General features: G+C 39.4%; 1 protein-coding gene across 1 annotated transcript in view; it reads right to left on the minus strand.

The window, feature by feature from the left end:
- Positions 1 to 6,060: 6,060 nt before the first annotated feature.
- The window catches only part of CHL1 (cell adhesion molecule L1 like), a 107,912-nt gene continuing 94,855 nt past the window's right edge, over positions 6,061 to 19,117 (minus strand). Inside the window, exons 23-27 of the mRNA XM_075158607.1 lie at positions 18,003 to 18,182; positions 11,015 to 11,176; positions 10,202 to 10,333; positions 9,284 to 9,356; positions 6,061 to 7,434 (exon numbers count right to left, since the gene is read on the minus strand). Of these exons, the coding sequence (XP_075014708.1) occupies positions 7,218 to 7,434; positions 9,284 to 9,356; positions 10,202 to 10,333; positions 11,015 to 11,176; positions 18,003 to 18,182 (764 nt within the window). The 3' untranslated portion in view covers positions 6,061 to 7,217. The remainder of the gene's footprint in view (positions 7,435 to 9,283; positions 9,357 to 10,201; positions 10,334 to 11,014; positions 11,177 to 18,002; positions 18,183 to 19,117) is intronic.

Below are 19,117 nucleotides of genomic sequence, written 5' to 3' on the forward strand. Positions count from 1 at the left end.
GGGTGGGACAGCTCTTCTATGCAGGTTTAGCCACATCAAATGGGGATGTGGCCTCAGTGACACCATCAGGGCCTCGAGCATGGCAAAAAGCATGCACAGGTCTTGTTAAATAAGGCTTATAAATCTGCAGAGTTTACGCATTTCCAACGAGTGAGACTGCTGGTATTTCCACTGGGTGACTGACTGACTTCTCTGCATTTCAAGCTTATTAACAGATGGTAAAAGTCCAAAAGCGATGACATTTCATTGTAATACTGAAGAACAGAATGAAATGTTTGAACATTAGAAATAATCCTCTGCCCCCGAAATAGTGCCAATAATGCCAACTTGGTATTAAAAGCAAAATATCAAATAAAGGTATATTGGTCCCATACTTGCTCCTTAAACTTTTGCTCAGCAGAGGTCATGGGATGAGGTGACCTGGGATCTGCAGCCCATGCACCTGACGGTGGCAGCAGCATCTTTATTCTCACTCCAGTGAAGCACATGATTGTAAGACTTTTTCTCTCCATTATGGTATTGAGAAAAGTGTAAATCTCATTATTCCAGAATATGAATAATAATAAAAAAAACTTGGGATGCCCTTGATGCCTTCCTGAAAGGTGAATGCTAGTTAGCACAGTCCTACTTGTTTCTATATTCGCACTGAATGTATTCAAGAGTGTTTGCAGGTGAAGAATGCATTAGAAAAGTCCTGAAACCTTCCTGCTAAAGTGAAATAGTGAAAAACATGCGGAAAAAAACCAACGTACGAGACTGAGACACAGAAAACATGCCAGGGTGCAAAGCCAGGGGTTATTCTCTACGTGAGCAATTTATGTCTCACACTTGAGCACTGCCTAGATCTTTCAAATTTCTGTTAAATACCTTTTTTTTTTTTTGAAAAAACGGATATTGCAGCAATATCAGCTGTCATGGATTTGTCTGTGACTTTTAATGAGTCCTCAGTAGTGGCAGTTTTGCTGTTTCAGGTATATCGGACGGGTGTACCCGTGTGCATCGTGTAGCCCTGCCTGGTTAACCCTTCTTCAAGGACAGGCAGAGTAGAACTAAAGAAATCATATAACACTGAATATTGGGGGGGAAGACAGGATGACCGTTTTAATACTCAGTAACAAAGGAACTAAGGTATTTTGGTCTTTTCCCAGTTTCCTTGGCAAACAAACAAAATTTGTTATATTTCTATATAATGAATACATACAGATTTCAGGCCTTTAGCATAAGTGGAGTTTTCCCTAACTAAGGGAAAAGAAGAAAAGAATGAGTATGCCTGGGTTTCTAGGTGTCTGGATATTTATAAAATCACCATTATTCTGGAGATCTTTAATGAAGAGGAGCAGAAATTCACCCTGCTAATCTTTATAGCTGTATCCTACCACGTGTAACTGGATCAGCTCCTTTCACCTCTATTCATGCCTGGTACGTTGAGCTCTTGTCTTCGGTTTCATGGCTAAGCATATTTTAATACTGGATAATGTTATTTTTGCGGTTATTTCACATGCCACTTAGCTTAAAGCTCTGCGTGCTTGGGAGGTTATGTGATGTTAACCAACACAATCAGAGTATATAAAGCATGTTATAGATGCTAACATTATATAGGACGATAGTTTGATCCAGGTGATGATCATATCATGAAAGAAATGAGGCATTTGAATTCAGGGCGTTTGCAGTTCAGGTTCATCCCTGCTGTGGTGCAGATCATATCTAGATGGTTGTTTGTTCGGGGTGTCCGACAGTCCCAGTGAAAGCCAAGGGTGGCTCAACCTCGGCGCGGGGCCAAGAAAACCCACCACAGACCACAAGCTAGAGAGGGCTATGAATGACAATTAAAACAAATTCCCAACAAAGAAATGGTATCAGGAGGAAAAAAAAAAAAAAAACAACAAACCAAAACAAAAGAAAAACTTGCTGATTACAGCTAAGGCTTTTGAAGATTACATCAAGTCAAACTTTTATTAGCAAAGTTGTATTTCATGTAAAATGAAAATATCTTTTAAAACCGTACGTGCACATATGCAGGATACAAACAGCAACTACAGTACAACACGTTTCTCTAAACTTTAATAAATGCACACCAACATTTAGCTCAAAAAGTAACATTGTAATGGTGACACCACATTTGCTTTGATCTTTTCTCATGAAATTACAAAGTATCTTGTTTAAAGTAATAATAATAAAAAACGAAACAGACAGTATGCTTTGGCTCAAACCCAGCTACTGGTTCCTGCCCGAAAACTGAACGAATCAGTGCAGAACGCTTGAGACTTTTACATGAAAGATACGGAGCTGCAATGTAAACATGTACTGGTACTCCAACATGGTTTGTACGCCTTATTGTGAAATACTAAACATCAGCAGAGATGCAGCTGAGGGCTTGATCCATTGTCAAACAAAGGAAATTCTCTTGCCATGAAGAATTTCCTTTCTTCATATCCATTCTTACAGGTACGTAAATAGTCTAGATTTCCCACTCATCTGCAAAATAATGACTATAAAAAATCATGATGAGATTTCCTTTCAGAAGTGTGCAAGGATCAATGAATGTTATTCTAACTTTAGTTTACAAAACTGCATGTGGAATTACTGTTAAAAACCCCACTTTTTCATACAGAAAGACTGTGCTAGTATTTGTTTTCATCTCAAAAATAATATCAGCCTGAAAAGTTTTATTAAAACCTCTCATGCATTGGATCTGACCCATTCAGTCAATGGAAGTAGTTATCAGAAAAAGAGCTACTCATTAAAATTTGTGTAATAAGAACACAACAGAACAAATATCATAAATCATTAAATGATGTGCTAATTAGATCCATTTAAAACTTGAGTTACAAAAAAGGTTTTTTTAATTATTATACATACACACACATTTTTATCCAGAGGGGAAAGTCATTTTCTGATTTGGTTCCCAATTCTGTTCTCCCCAAAGATCCAGCCCCAGAAGGGCTTCGACACCCAGTCCTGTACCGCTAGACTTGCTGAAGAGCAGAGCCAAGCAAGCGCAAGCGAGAATTTCTTGAGACGGGGACTCCGAATTTTGCCAGAGAATGAAGCTGGGGCCATTCCTACAAGTTCTTTTTTGTGGAATTACATTAGATCTTTTTTTTTTTAAATAAAAACTTAGGTCTGAGATTACAATCCATAGCAAATCAATGGTACGCTGCTCTGTGAACGCAAACAGCTCACTTGCACGGGAGCTAGCAGACAGGAGATTTTTCCCGTTAGTTAGGAAGAGCTGATTTTTTTTGCTTAATCTTATGCGCAGTCAAAACCGCACAACTTTTTGAGAAACACCCATCCTTCTTCTGTTCCAGAGGAGGCTGCTTAAATCCGCAAGCCAGGATTCCTGGGGCCAGGGAAATGCCTCCGCCTTGTGGGATGAAATTGCATCCCGGGCTGACTGAGGTATCAAATCCGAAAGTGTCATTTCCCCTCTCACACTTGTATTGCCAGCAAAGTGTAATGGCATAGCGTAACCAAATGTAACCAGACTAACAGCCATGCCACCAGGTAATTAATAATTCCCTATCCGACAGGGTCTGCGTGCTCACACGGCTGACTCCCTCCTCCCAGCAGGCAGTCTGAAATTCCCTTCTAGGTAATTAATGAAATCACCACAGAGTTCCATTTTAATAAATACTCCTGGCCAGAGGGAAAAAAAAAAAAAGTTATTTGATTTAATGGACTATTTCAGAACTGGCAGTACAGCTGGTGATACTTTTTATTCAGCCTACATGGCCACACTTCCTCCCACCTGTAACAGGCTGCCCTAGAAAAAATGCAGTGACAATGACAAAAAACTGCTCAGGAAAATGTGAGCTTGCTCCCTTAGTTTACTTTTGAAAGCAAATCTCTAAAAAACCACTAGTGCCCTGCACTTTCCAAGGTACACTGTACGAGTGGTACCCTTACAATGGAAAATAAAACCCCGATGGGAAAAAAAAGGGAAAAGAAATAATTGGGAAAGAGAAAAAAGCTCAGGTGAGTGAGATTCCCCGGGAGTTTTAGCCATTTGTTTAATATTCATTGGGCATATTCCTCAAAAGTCAGTGCGCACTGTACAAATTCCATTGCACATCTTTTTGTCACTGTATGATTTTCAGGCCCTGAGGCATCATGAAACACCAACATTAAGATTTAAGGATCTGAATTAAAATTTTAATAGAAAAAGCACTCATACCGGCACAGATGAGTAGCACATCACAGGAATGTCATAAACATCTCTTAGCAGCAACAGAGCAAGTGATAGCACAGGGGATTTATATTCATTATTCGATAATTTGACACTCACTAATACGATTTGAAATTTGTGTCTGTTTAACATAGGCATTTTCTGGGACAATGGGTCTAGTTGATCTGCAGCGACCCAAAGGGCAAGGAAATGGATGACTGTGTCTGCTGCTGGGTGGCACCCAGCCTCTCCCCCGCGCTCTGCCCCAGGCAGGGACCCTGCGCCTGGGAGGGCTCTGCCCTTCCCCAGCCCCCGGCACAGGGAGGTCCAGGCTTTTGGGGGAGCCCGCCCTGATTTTGTTCCCGAATTTTGTTCCTCTTTCAAAGATCATCTTTGACTAATGACACTTCCTCCCTGCCCCTCCAGGAATAACGACCAGGGATTTTGTTAGTTTACGGAGGCTGGGAAGGTGCTAAGACAGCATCTCCCCAGCAATCCCAGACCTATCACCCCTCGAAATGCTGGAGAGCGCTGTAACTTCGGTATGGGAAAACTGGTGTTTCAGGATTTCTCCAAGGGAAAGCTGCAAGCGGCCCTGCTTTGGCCACCAGAGACTCCCAGCAGCTGGGAGAGGCAAGATTAGGGGACTAGCTTGAATACTTATGAAGTGTCAGCTGAATTATCTCCATGTAAAACACAAAACATCTCAATGAAAATGTCTGAGAAAACAAAACAACGCTCGCCTGCAATCGGCGTTGCGGCAGCGTGCGCTAGTGCAGATGATTCGTAAAGGAAATACATTAAAAACAGCCTGAAGCTTGCCACAAAGGTTGTCACAAGCCTAATCAGTTCTTAGACTTTATCTGGTTTGGGCTGCAGCAGACAGGAGTCAGCAGATAAAGATCCTGGTGGGAAATGTCTCTGTTGACTAGATGCCAATTTTCACATTTCTCCAATTATGCACTCCCTTCTTTTAAAATGAATATTTTTTTAAAAAATGAAAATTACTTTGGACTTTTTCGGCATTTGGATTGAGAGAAATACAGAAAATAAAACTTTATAAATAATAAAATCAAGTCCTTCACCCCGCGGGGTCGCTGCCACGGAGTGGGGTGATTTTTGCCTCAGGGCAGATTTCCATTCATCCTTTCACACTCGTACACACGGCAGCACTGGGGGTTTCGGGCTGGCTGTTTGGGGTTTGCTTTTCCCAAAGAGAGGCTAGATGAAAGGTCCTTACAAGCAAAAATAATTAAAAAACCAAAAAGAGGAACAGATATGCAGAAGCATCGAGCCCCAAAGGTCTCTTACTGCTTTCAGAAATCGCTGAGCACAACTGGGAATTCAGCCGCCCCGCTGAGGAGCCCACGCGTAAGGGGAGCTGCTGCGAACCACCGGCTTTCTACTGGAAACAACCTGCACTTCTGTGGGCAACAACGGGTCTTAATTGTAGGCATTACTGGAAACTCATAACCATGCGAGTAATTCTTGCTTCCTTTCTTTCTTCCATTGAAGTAATGGAGACCATGAAGGAGCCGTTGGGGATATTTGCCTAATTACTATCACGATGCAAAATGGCTTTTAGGACCCATTCCTCCTGCAGTAACTATTTTAAAAATATTATAATTGAAGTGACAGTCATTTGTCAGTGCAAGAAGAAACGAAGCCATATCGATACTCTACTCAAATAAGCATATTCAAAAACACAAACATTTTTAAAGAAATTCAGGAGATTCCAATACAAAAAGACCAAAAAAATGTGCTGTACAGCTTTGCTGAGTTAGTGTTGGAGAGGCAAAGAAAAGAACCAGATTTAAACCAGCATTCTGTAAACAAAACATAAAAGAAACTATACCATAATATTTTCTCTTTGCTTTCGTTTTTGTTTATTTAACAATGAATAGCTTGAAAATAAATGACCTCTTGAAAGTCAGGTAGGTCTACTTTATGTGATACTAGAAAGACGTGAGATTTATATGACGGGTATACGCACAACTGCCTCTGAAAACTAGTTCTGCTGGTCCAAACTCATATTGAGAAGCAATTCTATTCATTCCTACACAGCTATACAAACTCATGCTAGCAACATGTCTCATTTCAAAATAAAACAAGGCTGATTTTTACTTGTGTCAATATTAATATCATATGTACAACGTCTCCATGAAAGGTATGCTAGCGCACAAATATACAGATATGAGACAGGCAACAAGCGTTTTGCTTAGAAATGCAGCTTGCAGAGACTCGGGAAAACAAATTAAAATACTTTCTAATGATGGTGGATGGGAACCCTGTTTTGCCTTGCCGCAGGAAAGATATTGCAGCTTAACTTATTTAAGGAAATAGTGCCAGCTACTGGACAGAAGATTCATCCACAAGGCCAGAGCTTTGTCTTTTAAGAGCAATTTTTCTGTGGATAAAGTTGCATCTCTAAGTAATTACAGTCAGCTGTAACCACTAAAATAGTTTTAGAGTATCATAAGCAAAGGAGTTTATTTCTTTATGAAAAATTATACAATATATAGAATATATTTCTCCAGTATTTTAAATTATCATTTTTCTCAGCAGGATGCATTGTGTCACTTTGCAGAGTAACCTGTTGTTTCTGTTTGATTTTCTTGTTGTGTTATAACCTCTACAATGCTGAGGTCACCATACATGAGGGAATACTACATATAAATTTATGTACAAAGTGACAACAGCCATACAAGGAAAAAAAATACTACACAGAGAAACATATTCCAAACCTAAGAAACACACGGAGTAGCAGTTAACTATACAGCTGTAACACTGAGAAATTCCGTTTTGGTAAGACTGGGTAAGACATTTTGTATAGTAAAGAATTATTTGTTTTGTTTTAATTAGAAGAAAACACCTAGAAATTAGGATGGAAAATCATCTTTTAGTGGCAGTGACTTTTTTTTTATATTACCTGGATGTCAGGTTTCTGACTGGCTCAATTGGCAACCTGCTTCCAATCACGTGTGGTAACTGCAAAGTACTAATCAAGATAAATATCATAATTAAACACGAATCATTCTTGCTAATATTTTTAGGCGTGGAGAGGAAAAGTTGCCGTAGAACTCCCAGTGCTTTCCACTGATCCTTTTTCCTTAGATCCAGAATAAGCTCCAATAAATGAACCATCTTCATTGAACATCCCATGCTCCCCTTCTCCATAATCTACCAGACTATCAGCACTTTCGGTGGCTTTAATGTCCCCGTTAATTGAGTGGAGGCTGCCTTTCAGCGGCTTTTCATCGCTGTCACTACAAAACAAAGAAACGCCTTTCCAAAAATCTAGCTTTTAATTGCAAGCATGGAAACTGCTCTTTTATTGTGAAAGAAAGCAGCAGGAGGGAAGAGCGAGGGAAACATTTCTACGTGGGCTGGACATTGAGAATGATCTGACCCCAGGAGTCCTCCTTGGTCTGGTGCACCTCAGACAGGTCATCTACACCCACCTGAATTCCCCACACATATGATTTTGGGATTATTAGAACAATGGAATTGGTTAAAAAGGCAAACATCAGTGAAAACTACTCGTGTGTTTTGGTTTTTTCCCTTTTTGCCCTGGACAGACATAAGAATGGATAGAAAGTGAAGGGGAAAGAAAAGGAAATGCTAAAGGATTTGAGGGATCTGTTCCAGCGATCAGCGCTGGTGTCAAGTCTTTGGCACCTTACGGAAAGAGACATTTTCATTTTACAAAACAGTGGGCAATATTCAGGGCTTATTTATTTCCTTTTTCTTTTGAGGTGGGTGGGTGAACTGATGTACAATTATGGGATGAGGCATCAGCTGTAGGTTGTATCTCACTGCTTTGTGAGCATTTGTTTGATTTTAGATCCTGACAAAGGGGCTTTTTTCCCTTTTTTCATTTGTTCTGCTGTTATCTTATCTTACGGTAACTGATGGAGTTTCTCTCTGCTAAAGGGGAGGAACAGGGGAAAACAGAAGCAGAATCAGAGTGTCTGCATCTGCTCATATGCAGTCTATGTTCAATGGCAATTTCATGAAGAAGGACAGACCCATCACCAAAATGCAGGAAAAAATGGAAATTCCGCTGGCCATTCCTCCTAATGGTACTGCAGAAGAACCACCAAAGCAGCCTGACTTCTCCTGACTGAACAGAAAGTTTGGGGGGATTGGGAACATAGATTAAAAGACTACAAAAAAAACAAATTAGGCCTCTGAACTAGGTACATAATTACTCAATTATGGCCCTTGCTGATGCCAACTCAGTGTCAAAGCTTTGGTAATGGAAGGACAGAGAAACGCACCTCAACTTTACCTCTTCAGCATATAATCAATAACGCGTATAATCAATACAGTAAAAATATTTGCTACTTTTCTGCACATGGTATTTCTATTTATAGAAAAGACAAGTTTGGAGTTTGAGGGGAAAGGAGGGGGTCAAAGTTATTAACCTCAGGACTTTCTTACCTTTCTAAATATTTGTCCCATTAGAAAGCATTAAAAATTAAATAAAGATGAAATTATGCAGAAAAAAAAACCTAGTCCAGTACAAATAATGTAGTATATATAAGTGGGATTTCAACAGAAATTATGTCTTTTTCTTTACACCATGGTTATTGTAAGCTTTAGTTATTTTAAAGCAGCTAAAGCAATTATTTCAGTTCTCTTACAGAAGCTTCTGTAGTGAGGGCTGTTGGGTCTTTTGCCATCTCTTACTGTGTTTCAAACTTCTGTTTTCTTCCACAGAATGAACATTCCCCATATTACACAATTTGGGCCTGACTGGGTTTCAGAAACCCACTGAAGACATAAAAGTCTTTCTATTGACTTCAATGGACATTGCAGTAGGAACCCAAATTATCATATATATTTACATTATTCATACAATGCTAATTAAAAAAAAACAAGTGCAAAATAACCACTGATACATCAACATTTACTTATATCCCAACTTGGATGGATTTAAGTATACTAGGTATACCTTTATATTCCTACTATTATCCATTCCTGTGAGGTTTGCTTTGAAAATGAAAAATAGCGTTAATTGCATGCTATAAAAATGTCCTAAATAATGATGACATCTGGAAACAAACAAAACCCCAACAAACACAGACGCTTGTTAAAGCAGGTCCTATTTACCTATATTCCCCAAAGATTTCATCTTTTATTGATTGAGCTTCAGGATCTGGATGCAAATCTTCTTTTTCTTTCACTGTACAAATAAAATAAAGCACAGATCTGTATGCCATGTTCTGCCGTGGACTTTGCTTTTTGCAGGTGCAATGGGAAAACCGCCTGTCATCTCCTACAGCCTAACCTGGAGGGCAGCAGCTTGCACTGCATGTCTGGCTGGACATAACCAGCATGCTTCCATCAAGGGTCTGGTGCCATTCCCTAATTTTTCAGAAAGCTAACAAGTGTTTATAGAATCATAGAATGGTTTGGGTTGGAAGGGACCTTTAAAGGTCATCTAGTCCAACCGCCCTACCATGGGCAGGGACATCTTCAACTGGATCAGGTTGCTCAGAGCCCTGCCCAACCTGATCTTGAATGTTTCCAGGGATGGGGCATCCACCACCTCTTCCGACAACCAGATTTATACTTAAATATTTAAACTTAAATCCTTACTCATTGCTTCGAAAATTACAGAATTACTTTTAGCAAAATATTCTATTGTTAAGCAGTTTGGCTACCCATGGAAGTGATGTCAGTTAGTACGTCAGGTAGCAGTTATCAGGCAGAAAGTGAGCAGGTAGCCCTGCCAACTGCGGTGCAGCTGGTGAAGGACCTTGACTCTACGGCTGGATACATACTGGAAGATTCAACAAGCACTGTGAAAGGCCTTAGCAAGATCTCTGACCAGCACACAGCACTATCTCACCCAGAGAGCACAGTTTCACTTATATTCATTAGAATCCATTCTGTGGATATTTATCAAAAGCTACAAATCCTAATTGGATGTTTCTGCTTGTGGCTTTGCAGCCTCCAGAGATAAAAGTCTGAAGGATGCTGGTTATTAACACGTGAACATAGCCAAAGGACAATAAATCCATTTACCTGAATATTTTCCTCCTTTATTTCTTCTGACAAAGCAAACAGTTAGCAGCAGTAGGGTGAGCAAAGCGATGGCACACATCAGTCCAATAAACCACCCCTGGGTGGAAATTCCATCGTAAATGCCAGCATAGGCTTTGTGAAACAGAAGAGGAGTGAAAAAAAAGAAAATTAACCAGAGGAAAAGGGCATCACCCTACTATAACATGAATACATAACATTTTCTTCAGTGAATCTTAATTGAATCAGACTATCACTACTTATTGTGTTCAACTTAAAGAAATGCAAGACAGAAATACATCCAGAGCGTGACATTTTCAGACTTAAGGGGAATCTGCAGTCTACAAGGCACAATACAGACATTTTGGAAAGGTAATTCTGAGAGAGCAGTTGACTCAAAGGATTAATGCCAAATAGGAAAGCTGAACAGAGAATTGTTAAGCCTCTCATGCAAAAGCAGTTTTGCGAAAGAAATAGAGTTAAAAGTGCACCCGATACATGCAAACCACTGGACTGGCACACTTAAAATGAATTATATCACCGCACTACCCTTTCAAAATCGCATAGGAGGGAAAACTGTTTTGTAAAGGTTTGTAATTGTTCCAGGCTATTGTGCGCCAAGTAAAGCATAAGACTCAGCCGAGAACCACGGATGCGTTTATGCTCCCATGGGATTCAACTGCAAGGGTCAACTTCAAAATCACAAAACAAAATTATGATTTTGGTACACTTGCACTGCACAACGTAAGATGTAACCTCAACATTTATTTACATTGAGAATAAATCTTTACCACCTTGAAGGGTTTCATGTCTCACCTCTCCCCCTTGTCTCAATTACATCTTCAAAAATGCTATTGTTATCAACCCAATTCTTAGTCACTAGACGAACTGTATATTCAGTTCCAGGCTCAAGTGCCTCAACGGGGTGAAACTTTTGGGTGGGGTTTACTGCTTCTGAAATCTTGCCGATCCCTTTACCTATGGAATGTACATATTCAAGTCATATCGATTAATTGTATTCATTGAACAAAAGGCCCGTGAAATGCAGTTACAAATAATGTCAATAACACACAAATATGACACACAAGGATTTTTAAGATTTGTCATGAGATAATCTGATTTTCAAAAGCAGGCGATAAACTAAAAACCATTCCCCCTATTTGATTTTTAATATTCCATCAGATAAAATAAACAGCAGACTGAAATAATCCTGATGTTTATGAAGGGGTTTGTACATTTCCCAGGATGAAAGTTAATATTGATGGGGGATTATGGATCTGCTTTAACTAATGCGTGCTTAAAAAATTACAACTTGAAAATGGGCTTGCTTTGTATAGATAATCTGGGGTTTGATGCTTCTCCCATTGAACTGAACTCAGCAGGGAAGCACAGACAGCTTGTTAGCTGGAAATGGATTCTTATATGTCTCACGGAAAAAATTAACATTGGGATTTGTACTCGTTTCTCTCCTGACAGTGATTTTCCATGTCCTTTTAAATTCCACAATGCCTGCACAAAGCACTGTTTTAGATACAGCTGAAGTTTGCTTTTAAATTGATATTTAGGCATTTAAATGTTCCTGATGAGGTTAATATTTGATTAAGAGGTAGAAGGGAAATTCCAGTAGCCCTAGATTCAGAGCCTTTTTACTCGCAAAACGCCTACTGTAATTTCTGTCTGCATTAAGATTGCAGGGTACTAAACAAGCTTTTTTAAAATAGCGTTTGTGGATAACAGAAAAAAGGACATCTCCAGAGGTTAGTAATCACTGCCTGAACATGAAAAGCCTGTTCATACAAGCAAATTCAGAACTTCGGGCTGACACGGGGGATCTCTTTAGTCAACCAACGGGTACAACCCGGGACTGTGCCTGCCCTCGATGGCAGGAGAGACATTTTGGGGGGCTGCACTTAATAAATATAACTCTTTAATTGTGTTGCCTAATTTGCCTGCTTTATCCAAAGTTGTCTAAACTAAGGATTGAGCACACAGTATAATCTGAAAACTACTTGACCAGTAGCATTGATAGTAAAACAATGCTCATTAATACTTAAACTCATAAACAAGCAAAGCAAGAACTAGTAAACAAGCAAAGCAAGAAGCTTTCAGTGATTAAGGCTTCGTTGACAGCTGAAGGGAAAAAGAAAAGATTAAGACGAATCCAAGCACAATCAAATGAGCAGTTCAAGATAAGTTTTTCAAGGCAACTATACATGTATTACAATAAGCAGTTAAATTAGTAGACCATTGGGACCCAGAGAGAACACATACAGCTGAAATACTGCTGATACTGAAGCACAGCTTATTATCATAAATTAATCCATCTATTGGCAATTTTTGCTAAATGAAGTATGTGAAACTGAGCTATAATTTTTAATCAAACTGCAAATTAAGCAACAGGATACCACAGGTATATATTAATTACATGTTCTAAAATCAAGACATCAAAAAAAAGTATTTAATGGAAACCCTATCCATAAAGTAACAAGAATGAATGTGAACCTTAAATCCAGATGCATTAAATACCATGTAACACTTATGCATGACATGATAACCACATGGTCCAACTTGCAGACAACACAGGTCTCCTTAGGAAGCATTTCTCCTGAACTCCTAGTAAGCAAAAGGCTTAACCCTGAGCTCAGCGGCAGCCCACAGCTGCGGTTCGTTGTGCATTTTCTTAAACCACCTTAACCAGTCCTTATCTATCACCTATTTATTTCCAGCTTGGGCCAGCCTCTTCTTTTTGAGCGGTCAGTTCCTTACAGAAGCAGGAAGGGGGAACTGATATGGCTGAAAAATAACCCCTTTTTCTGCCAGGTCATGGCTCAGCCGGATCAGCCCCTCCGGCTGCCCTGGCACAGCGAGCAGCGCGGGGCTGGGACGCACGTCCGGGAATGAGGGTTTGAGCCCGACCTGACCTGGGACTGGGGATTTACCATCGGCTCTCCAGGCTGTTTAACATCACCTATCCCAAAACACCACACAATTTTTTTTCTTTGAAACTTGGTATGGGTGTCCAGTGATGGGTGATTATGAGGTTTCTTTCCATGCGATTTCTTTCTGTGTTACACACTCAACATAGCACCTACACAGGAGAAAGCATTGCTAATTGGGGCAAGTTTGGTGGTTGGAATAGAAAAAGCAGTGTAGCATCCTGAAAAATAAAAGCAAAGATATACAGATAAGGAAAAGCTCAACATACTGAAAGGTCAGTGAGCTGCAGAAATTAGCTTCAGAAAATTGAAAGCAGTTGGGTTAGGTTTTTAATCTACAGTAAGGGAGAAGAGACATTAGTAATAAAGGCATATCACCAGCACTTCTCATCTTCCCCCACTATTTATCAGCCATACCATGGGACTTGCATGAACATTAAACACTGAACTGCAATTTTACAATATTCCTACCGGGCTTTGAGATTTATGAGAACAACGGAACACACATTTTTTATAGAAGCTTATGGTATAAAGGGAAAAACAATATAAACTGCCCCCAAAGAGTTACAAGAGTGCTAGTTCTCCAAAAGTTAGCAAATCTGTTATAAAACATACTTATATAAAAAAGCTGGCAGCCTAACAGCTAAATACTAATTGTGGGCAATATCTTAATTTATAACCATACCTGTCTAAATACATCTGCTGCAATAAATGGAAAGTTGAACTTTCATTAGTTTTCCCCTACTGCCTGGCTATTGAAAGTGTATAAATATGCATCACAAGTATCCTTCATCTTCTGGGCTTTTTTAGTGAAGGAGGCAATTCATGCTAAATTGGGAATATTTCAAGCTATAGAGATTAGTAAACCTGCTGTGTGTAAAGTCTATTGAGAATAATTTATAGGTGAGTTAGCAATCAGCTATTTGTACGGATCGTCACTTGTGGGAGAAATCTGAGCTCGGACAAGAAGACAGGTTATAGCTCGTTCATCTCTTGCTGCTTCTCTTTAGCTCTCTGCGTTGGCTACACTGGGGCAGGCTGATTGAAGAGGAAAAAGCAAAACAAATAGCAAAGACAAACAGTTAATCACAAATTTGCTTGAAGTACTCCAAGACTGATATATTTAGCATATTATATTTAACATGCCTATTTTTCTTGCTCAAAGTGATAGGGGTTTGAAACAGCGATACATCACTTATTCCTTTTCCCATCCAGCCTGTGTGCGGCACCCGGGCTGGCAGGACGGTTCCTTGCCTGTCATTAGGGTTTGATGGGCTACAGGTCCCCCGGCCGAAGAAGAGGCACAGAGCAGAGTGGCATAAACGACAGAAAAAGGAACTTTTCACCAAGATTTCATCAGATTCTCTTGATTGTGAGCAAATAGGGTATATTTTGAGGGGTTGCTGGTAACACCACCAGTGGTTACTGATGGCTAAGGCAGTTGTATTTTTCCTTTTTCACTGTGCCTGTGGCAAAAGAGAACTAAAACCGTATGTTTTGTTACAAATGGTTGCTCTCCTCATCTTATGGTGTGTCATGAAGGTTAGTATCCTCCGGCTAAGATTTTCAAAAAGCCTGTGGGAGTTAAGTGCCGATTGCCATTGAAATGTAATGAAACTGGTGAACTTTTATTCTCTGGCTTCTCTGGAAAATAAAACTACAGTTGTACGGCTTCCTCTGGATGAATTTTTCATTAAGGCTTGAATTTCTGGACACACAGTAATCATTCTCAACATGTAATACGTGTTCAGTAATCCTCGAGAAACACTGGTAACTAGATGAAAAGAAGCTTTGTGTTAAAGAAAGACTACTATATTAAATTAATTTTTTTCACTTATGTAAGAACATTATTTTGTATTATCTTTCTGGGGGCTAATGATCATTGGGAAATCAACATTTTCAAGGGGAAAATTAATTAGTTTGTAGGTCATTTAAGAAATACTGCCTGAAAATGAAAAGTTAGAGATAAAACTCATTTTCTAAAGACAGCATACCTTCCTCTACGGAATGAAACCATGATGATGCCACAAAAAATAAACTATTATTTATTTTGCAGTACGATGCAAATATCCTTTTGCCCAGGTTCTTCATGATTGTCCACAGTATTTTATCAACAACTGATAAAAATCTTTGGTTGTCTATCAGCGTTTCACATCTGAGTTATTTTGCCTACGTTTAAGATCTTTCATAAGAAAGAGGCTTTTATTTCATTGACTTTGTATTAGCTGCCAATGCCAGTAGTGTTGGGTCATGCAACAAGGATGCTATAAACGAAAGCTTTTATATCGCCTACTGCTATTTCTCATTAATTCCAGTGGGCCTGCATTTAATCTTAGAGACAAATATTAAAATGTGGTTTTCCTCTGTTAAGTAATTATACAGAAACAGCCCCTTCTGAGAGAGGCAGTACTGCAGAGCAGAGGGCTCCATCTCCACCACTGCCAGACAAGCACAGAGTGCAGCACTGCTCCGCCGGAGAATGAAGAAAAAGAGATGTGAGCATGAGATGGTCTTTTCCTATCAGTATCCACTCATTGACTTTTTGGTAAAGTGTTGCTAACTCAAAGCAATGTGTTACTCCTGACAAAAATCTGAATCTGAATGGTTCATTCACAGAGGAAGATGCTGCAGTTGTAGAGAAAGGGTATGACCTACCCATTTATCTACACAGGGAGCTGTATTTATTTAATTGAGAGAAACGTTTTTTACTAAATTCAGTCACTCATGCCACTTGCAAACTCATTGTCAGGAAATGGGTTGCACATAAATTACGGCTGGGAAAATTATCATTTAGAGCACAACAATCCTCCCTACACAGACTTGTTTTTAGTGGTGATGCACGCATACTTGCATATGTACTTATTAAAAAAAGAGATTGACTTTTCTTTTTGATTCCAGACTATAGTAGCAGGGATAATTGCTAAATGAAAGCAATAGCAGTGATGTAGATCAAGTACATCAATGATAAAATGTGAATGAATCCATAGCTTCCACCTCAACATCTCCACTTCCTGGCAGAACGTATCGTGAAATTCTGAAATACCCATGGCGCAGCCTGCAAAGGCTATATTGCAGCAGTGGAAGCTATTCAAAGTCTTAAAATGAACAATGAGAGCTTTATGTTTTTATTACTAAAACCAGAACATAGTGGATATAGAATCACTGAATCAAAACCCAAAGAAACTTGGAGTTTCATTTCAGAGGGCACCACATTTTATATCTGTCATTTATGTGGGTCATTTTAAATTATAAACTTGACTTTTGAAATCATTCCCTTTCTTCAAAAAGAGAGATTGTTTTAATTTTGAGCAATTGTCTTGCTTCCCATACCACAGCTTAAAACCCCAAGAAGGTCACTGAAAAGAGTGATTTTTTTTCAGCCTATCATGTTTAGTTGAAAAATATCCGAACAATTTAGCCAGCAAATAATGACACAAAATTCTAACGACGTCTCAGTGACAGATGCAGCGTCCTAATTTAGGGTGGCTTGAGAACCAGCGAGAAGCACACATTAATTGCAGAACTGGACCCTTGCAGCTTTTATTAATTATACTACTCTATTCTACAAGCATTTCACAAGAATCAGTTGTTGCCACTGCTGAAACGAAGTCTTAGGAAAGAAGAGAACGAGAACAAGACGAATGGCAACCTTATCATCCTTTTAAGCATATCAGGCAGGGACGCATTTCATAAAACCTGACAAGGTTATTCAAAGAAGATATAGACTTTCAAGTGGCCAAAACACATTATTCTGGCTGCCCAAGGGAGGCCAGAAAAGGTAACTAATGAGGTGAAATTGTATATTTTTAGCTTGAAAAAAAAAAGGAACTTTTACTTTCTTTAATGAAGAATAAATTTAAACCATGCTGATAGATTAATAGTTACTACTATGTGAGTACCTGAATACTACAGTGAGACTGGTGGCTACCAGAGAGTTGAGAGGGAGTTTCACTACTTGAGAAAACGGATGATAGCTCATGATTGGATCCTGAACTGGGACATGATGAGTTTAAAGTACTTCTTACTTGTTTTACCAGTAACTGAAGAGATTCTGCAACTTAGAAGTCCAATAGGATATTGTGCAACAAGGACGATTTTTCTATTTTATATCGACGTTGTTCCAGACTGTTATCATTGCTAAAAATGATGAAGCCAGGACTATTTTGCTTATCACATTCTCTTTCTCCTTCCCCGTGATAAGTGCACAGCAACGGTTTCTGATTAATAGCAAGGACTTGTTCGTCGGTATTGTAGAGTTTTCAGACTTGCTGAGCACAGTACATTTTATTTCATTTCAACTGAATGTGAAAGATGAGCTATCATATAGTGCTTGCGATTTTCCTTTAAATCACTGAACATCAGTCTTTTAGGATAGGGTGTAAGTGGCACACAAATGGTCACTTCCAGTCTCTGATAAAATAATAATAAAATAATGGATCAAAAGCACTGCAGTCAACTTTAGGTTCATCTGGATTTTCTATGTCAAATACCTGCACGTAACATTTCTACAGTCCCCCATCTTCATGCAAGGGCAGAATGTGTTTTTATTATATTACTGAGAACAGATTATCTAGATCTTCAATTTTCTGTTCGTGACTAAATGCAATTTACTTATTCTAGTACAGATTGAAGAGTTGATTGGTGGGAATAGAAACACAGTACTGTACAGCAAAATGAAACAGATAAGCTCTACTTTTCTGAAGAGCTGCATGGCTACATTAAAAAGTTCATTGATTGTTCTCATGGAAAGGAAAACAAATTTATTTCCTCTAATTACAAAGGAAATGTCAAGCCTGGAATATTCTCAATAGATTTTTCCGTTATTGTTAGAGCTTCTCCACATAAAAACATATTGCCTATTAACTTACTCCCTTGAGCCATCGTTAGTCCTTCTTCTGTGACCGGCTTCCCACAGCCTTTGACTGTACAAGCCTTTACGTAGAATTTGTACTTGGTACTGGAGCTGAGACCTGAAAGCCTCCAGCTGAGCGTGGAGCGGTTGGTTACACTGACGTCGTTCAGAGGTCCGATTTCATGGGTTTCGTTTACTGAAAGGGAAAAGGCAGTTGAGTCAGATCCAGCAGCTAAAGGCTACGAACATGAAATTTGTCATGAACACCCCTGCAAGGAGGCACTCTGCAGTAAGTAGGAAGGATGAAGGCTGAATAAGCATATCTCACCTTCCTGCCAAGTACTTAAATGGGATTTATCTCATCCATGTCAATCTCCCAACTACTCGGTGAGCTATTACTGTTCTTAAAAAGCTCTCTGATCCTAGATATGCACATACTGAGTGGGAGGTAAAAATTACTGTCTCCTAGATCATTAAATATATATGAATTGTTTCTTGCTTTGCTTCCAAACATCTGCAAACTTTTGCAAGCAAGTTAACGGGTGGTTGTTCTGCTTGGCACAGTTGGCAGCTGAAGCAGGGGTTGCTACTCCCAAACTGCCTAAATAGATGGATTCACTCTCTGCCCATAGTCATCAAAACCAAAGGGAAGATCCAGCCTCCAGCCTCAGCTTGCAAAGGCAACTGGGCAGTTCTGTTATCAGCAGAGATAAGTGAAAAGTACCTGGGGTTTTTTTTTGTAAACAGGACACAGTCTAATCCTGTTCCATCCCCAAAGAACATATGAAATACCCTGAATTGTCGCCACACCTCACAGCTGGTGTTGTGGCAGTCAGGGACCAATACTGAATCTTGCCTGAGGTTATCTGCTCGAAGTCTCTTCCCAGCTACTCAGTTTTTTCATAGGCAAGAAAGAAACACCCCTGGTATTTAGTTGTTTCTCAATGCGATTACTCAATAACATGACTCAGGTGGTAATTGTCTGCATTTCTGCTGAGGCATCGCACATCGCTCACTGACATAACGTGAACATCTGAATAAATGTGGCTAAAGTGCCCTCATTACAAATTATTTTATGTTCAATAAGTTTCACTTCAGTAAAATGCACCTACAATTTATGGGTCTTCTTAA

Source organism: Calonectris borealis, chromosome 10 (genome assembly GCF_964195595.1).
Source record: "Calonectris borealis chromosome 10, bCalBor7.hap1.2, whole genome shotgun sequence".
NCBI lineage: Eukaryota > Metazoa > Chordata > Aves > Procellariiformes > Procellariidae > Calonectris > Calonectris borealis.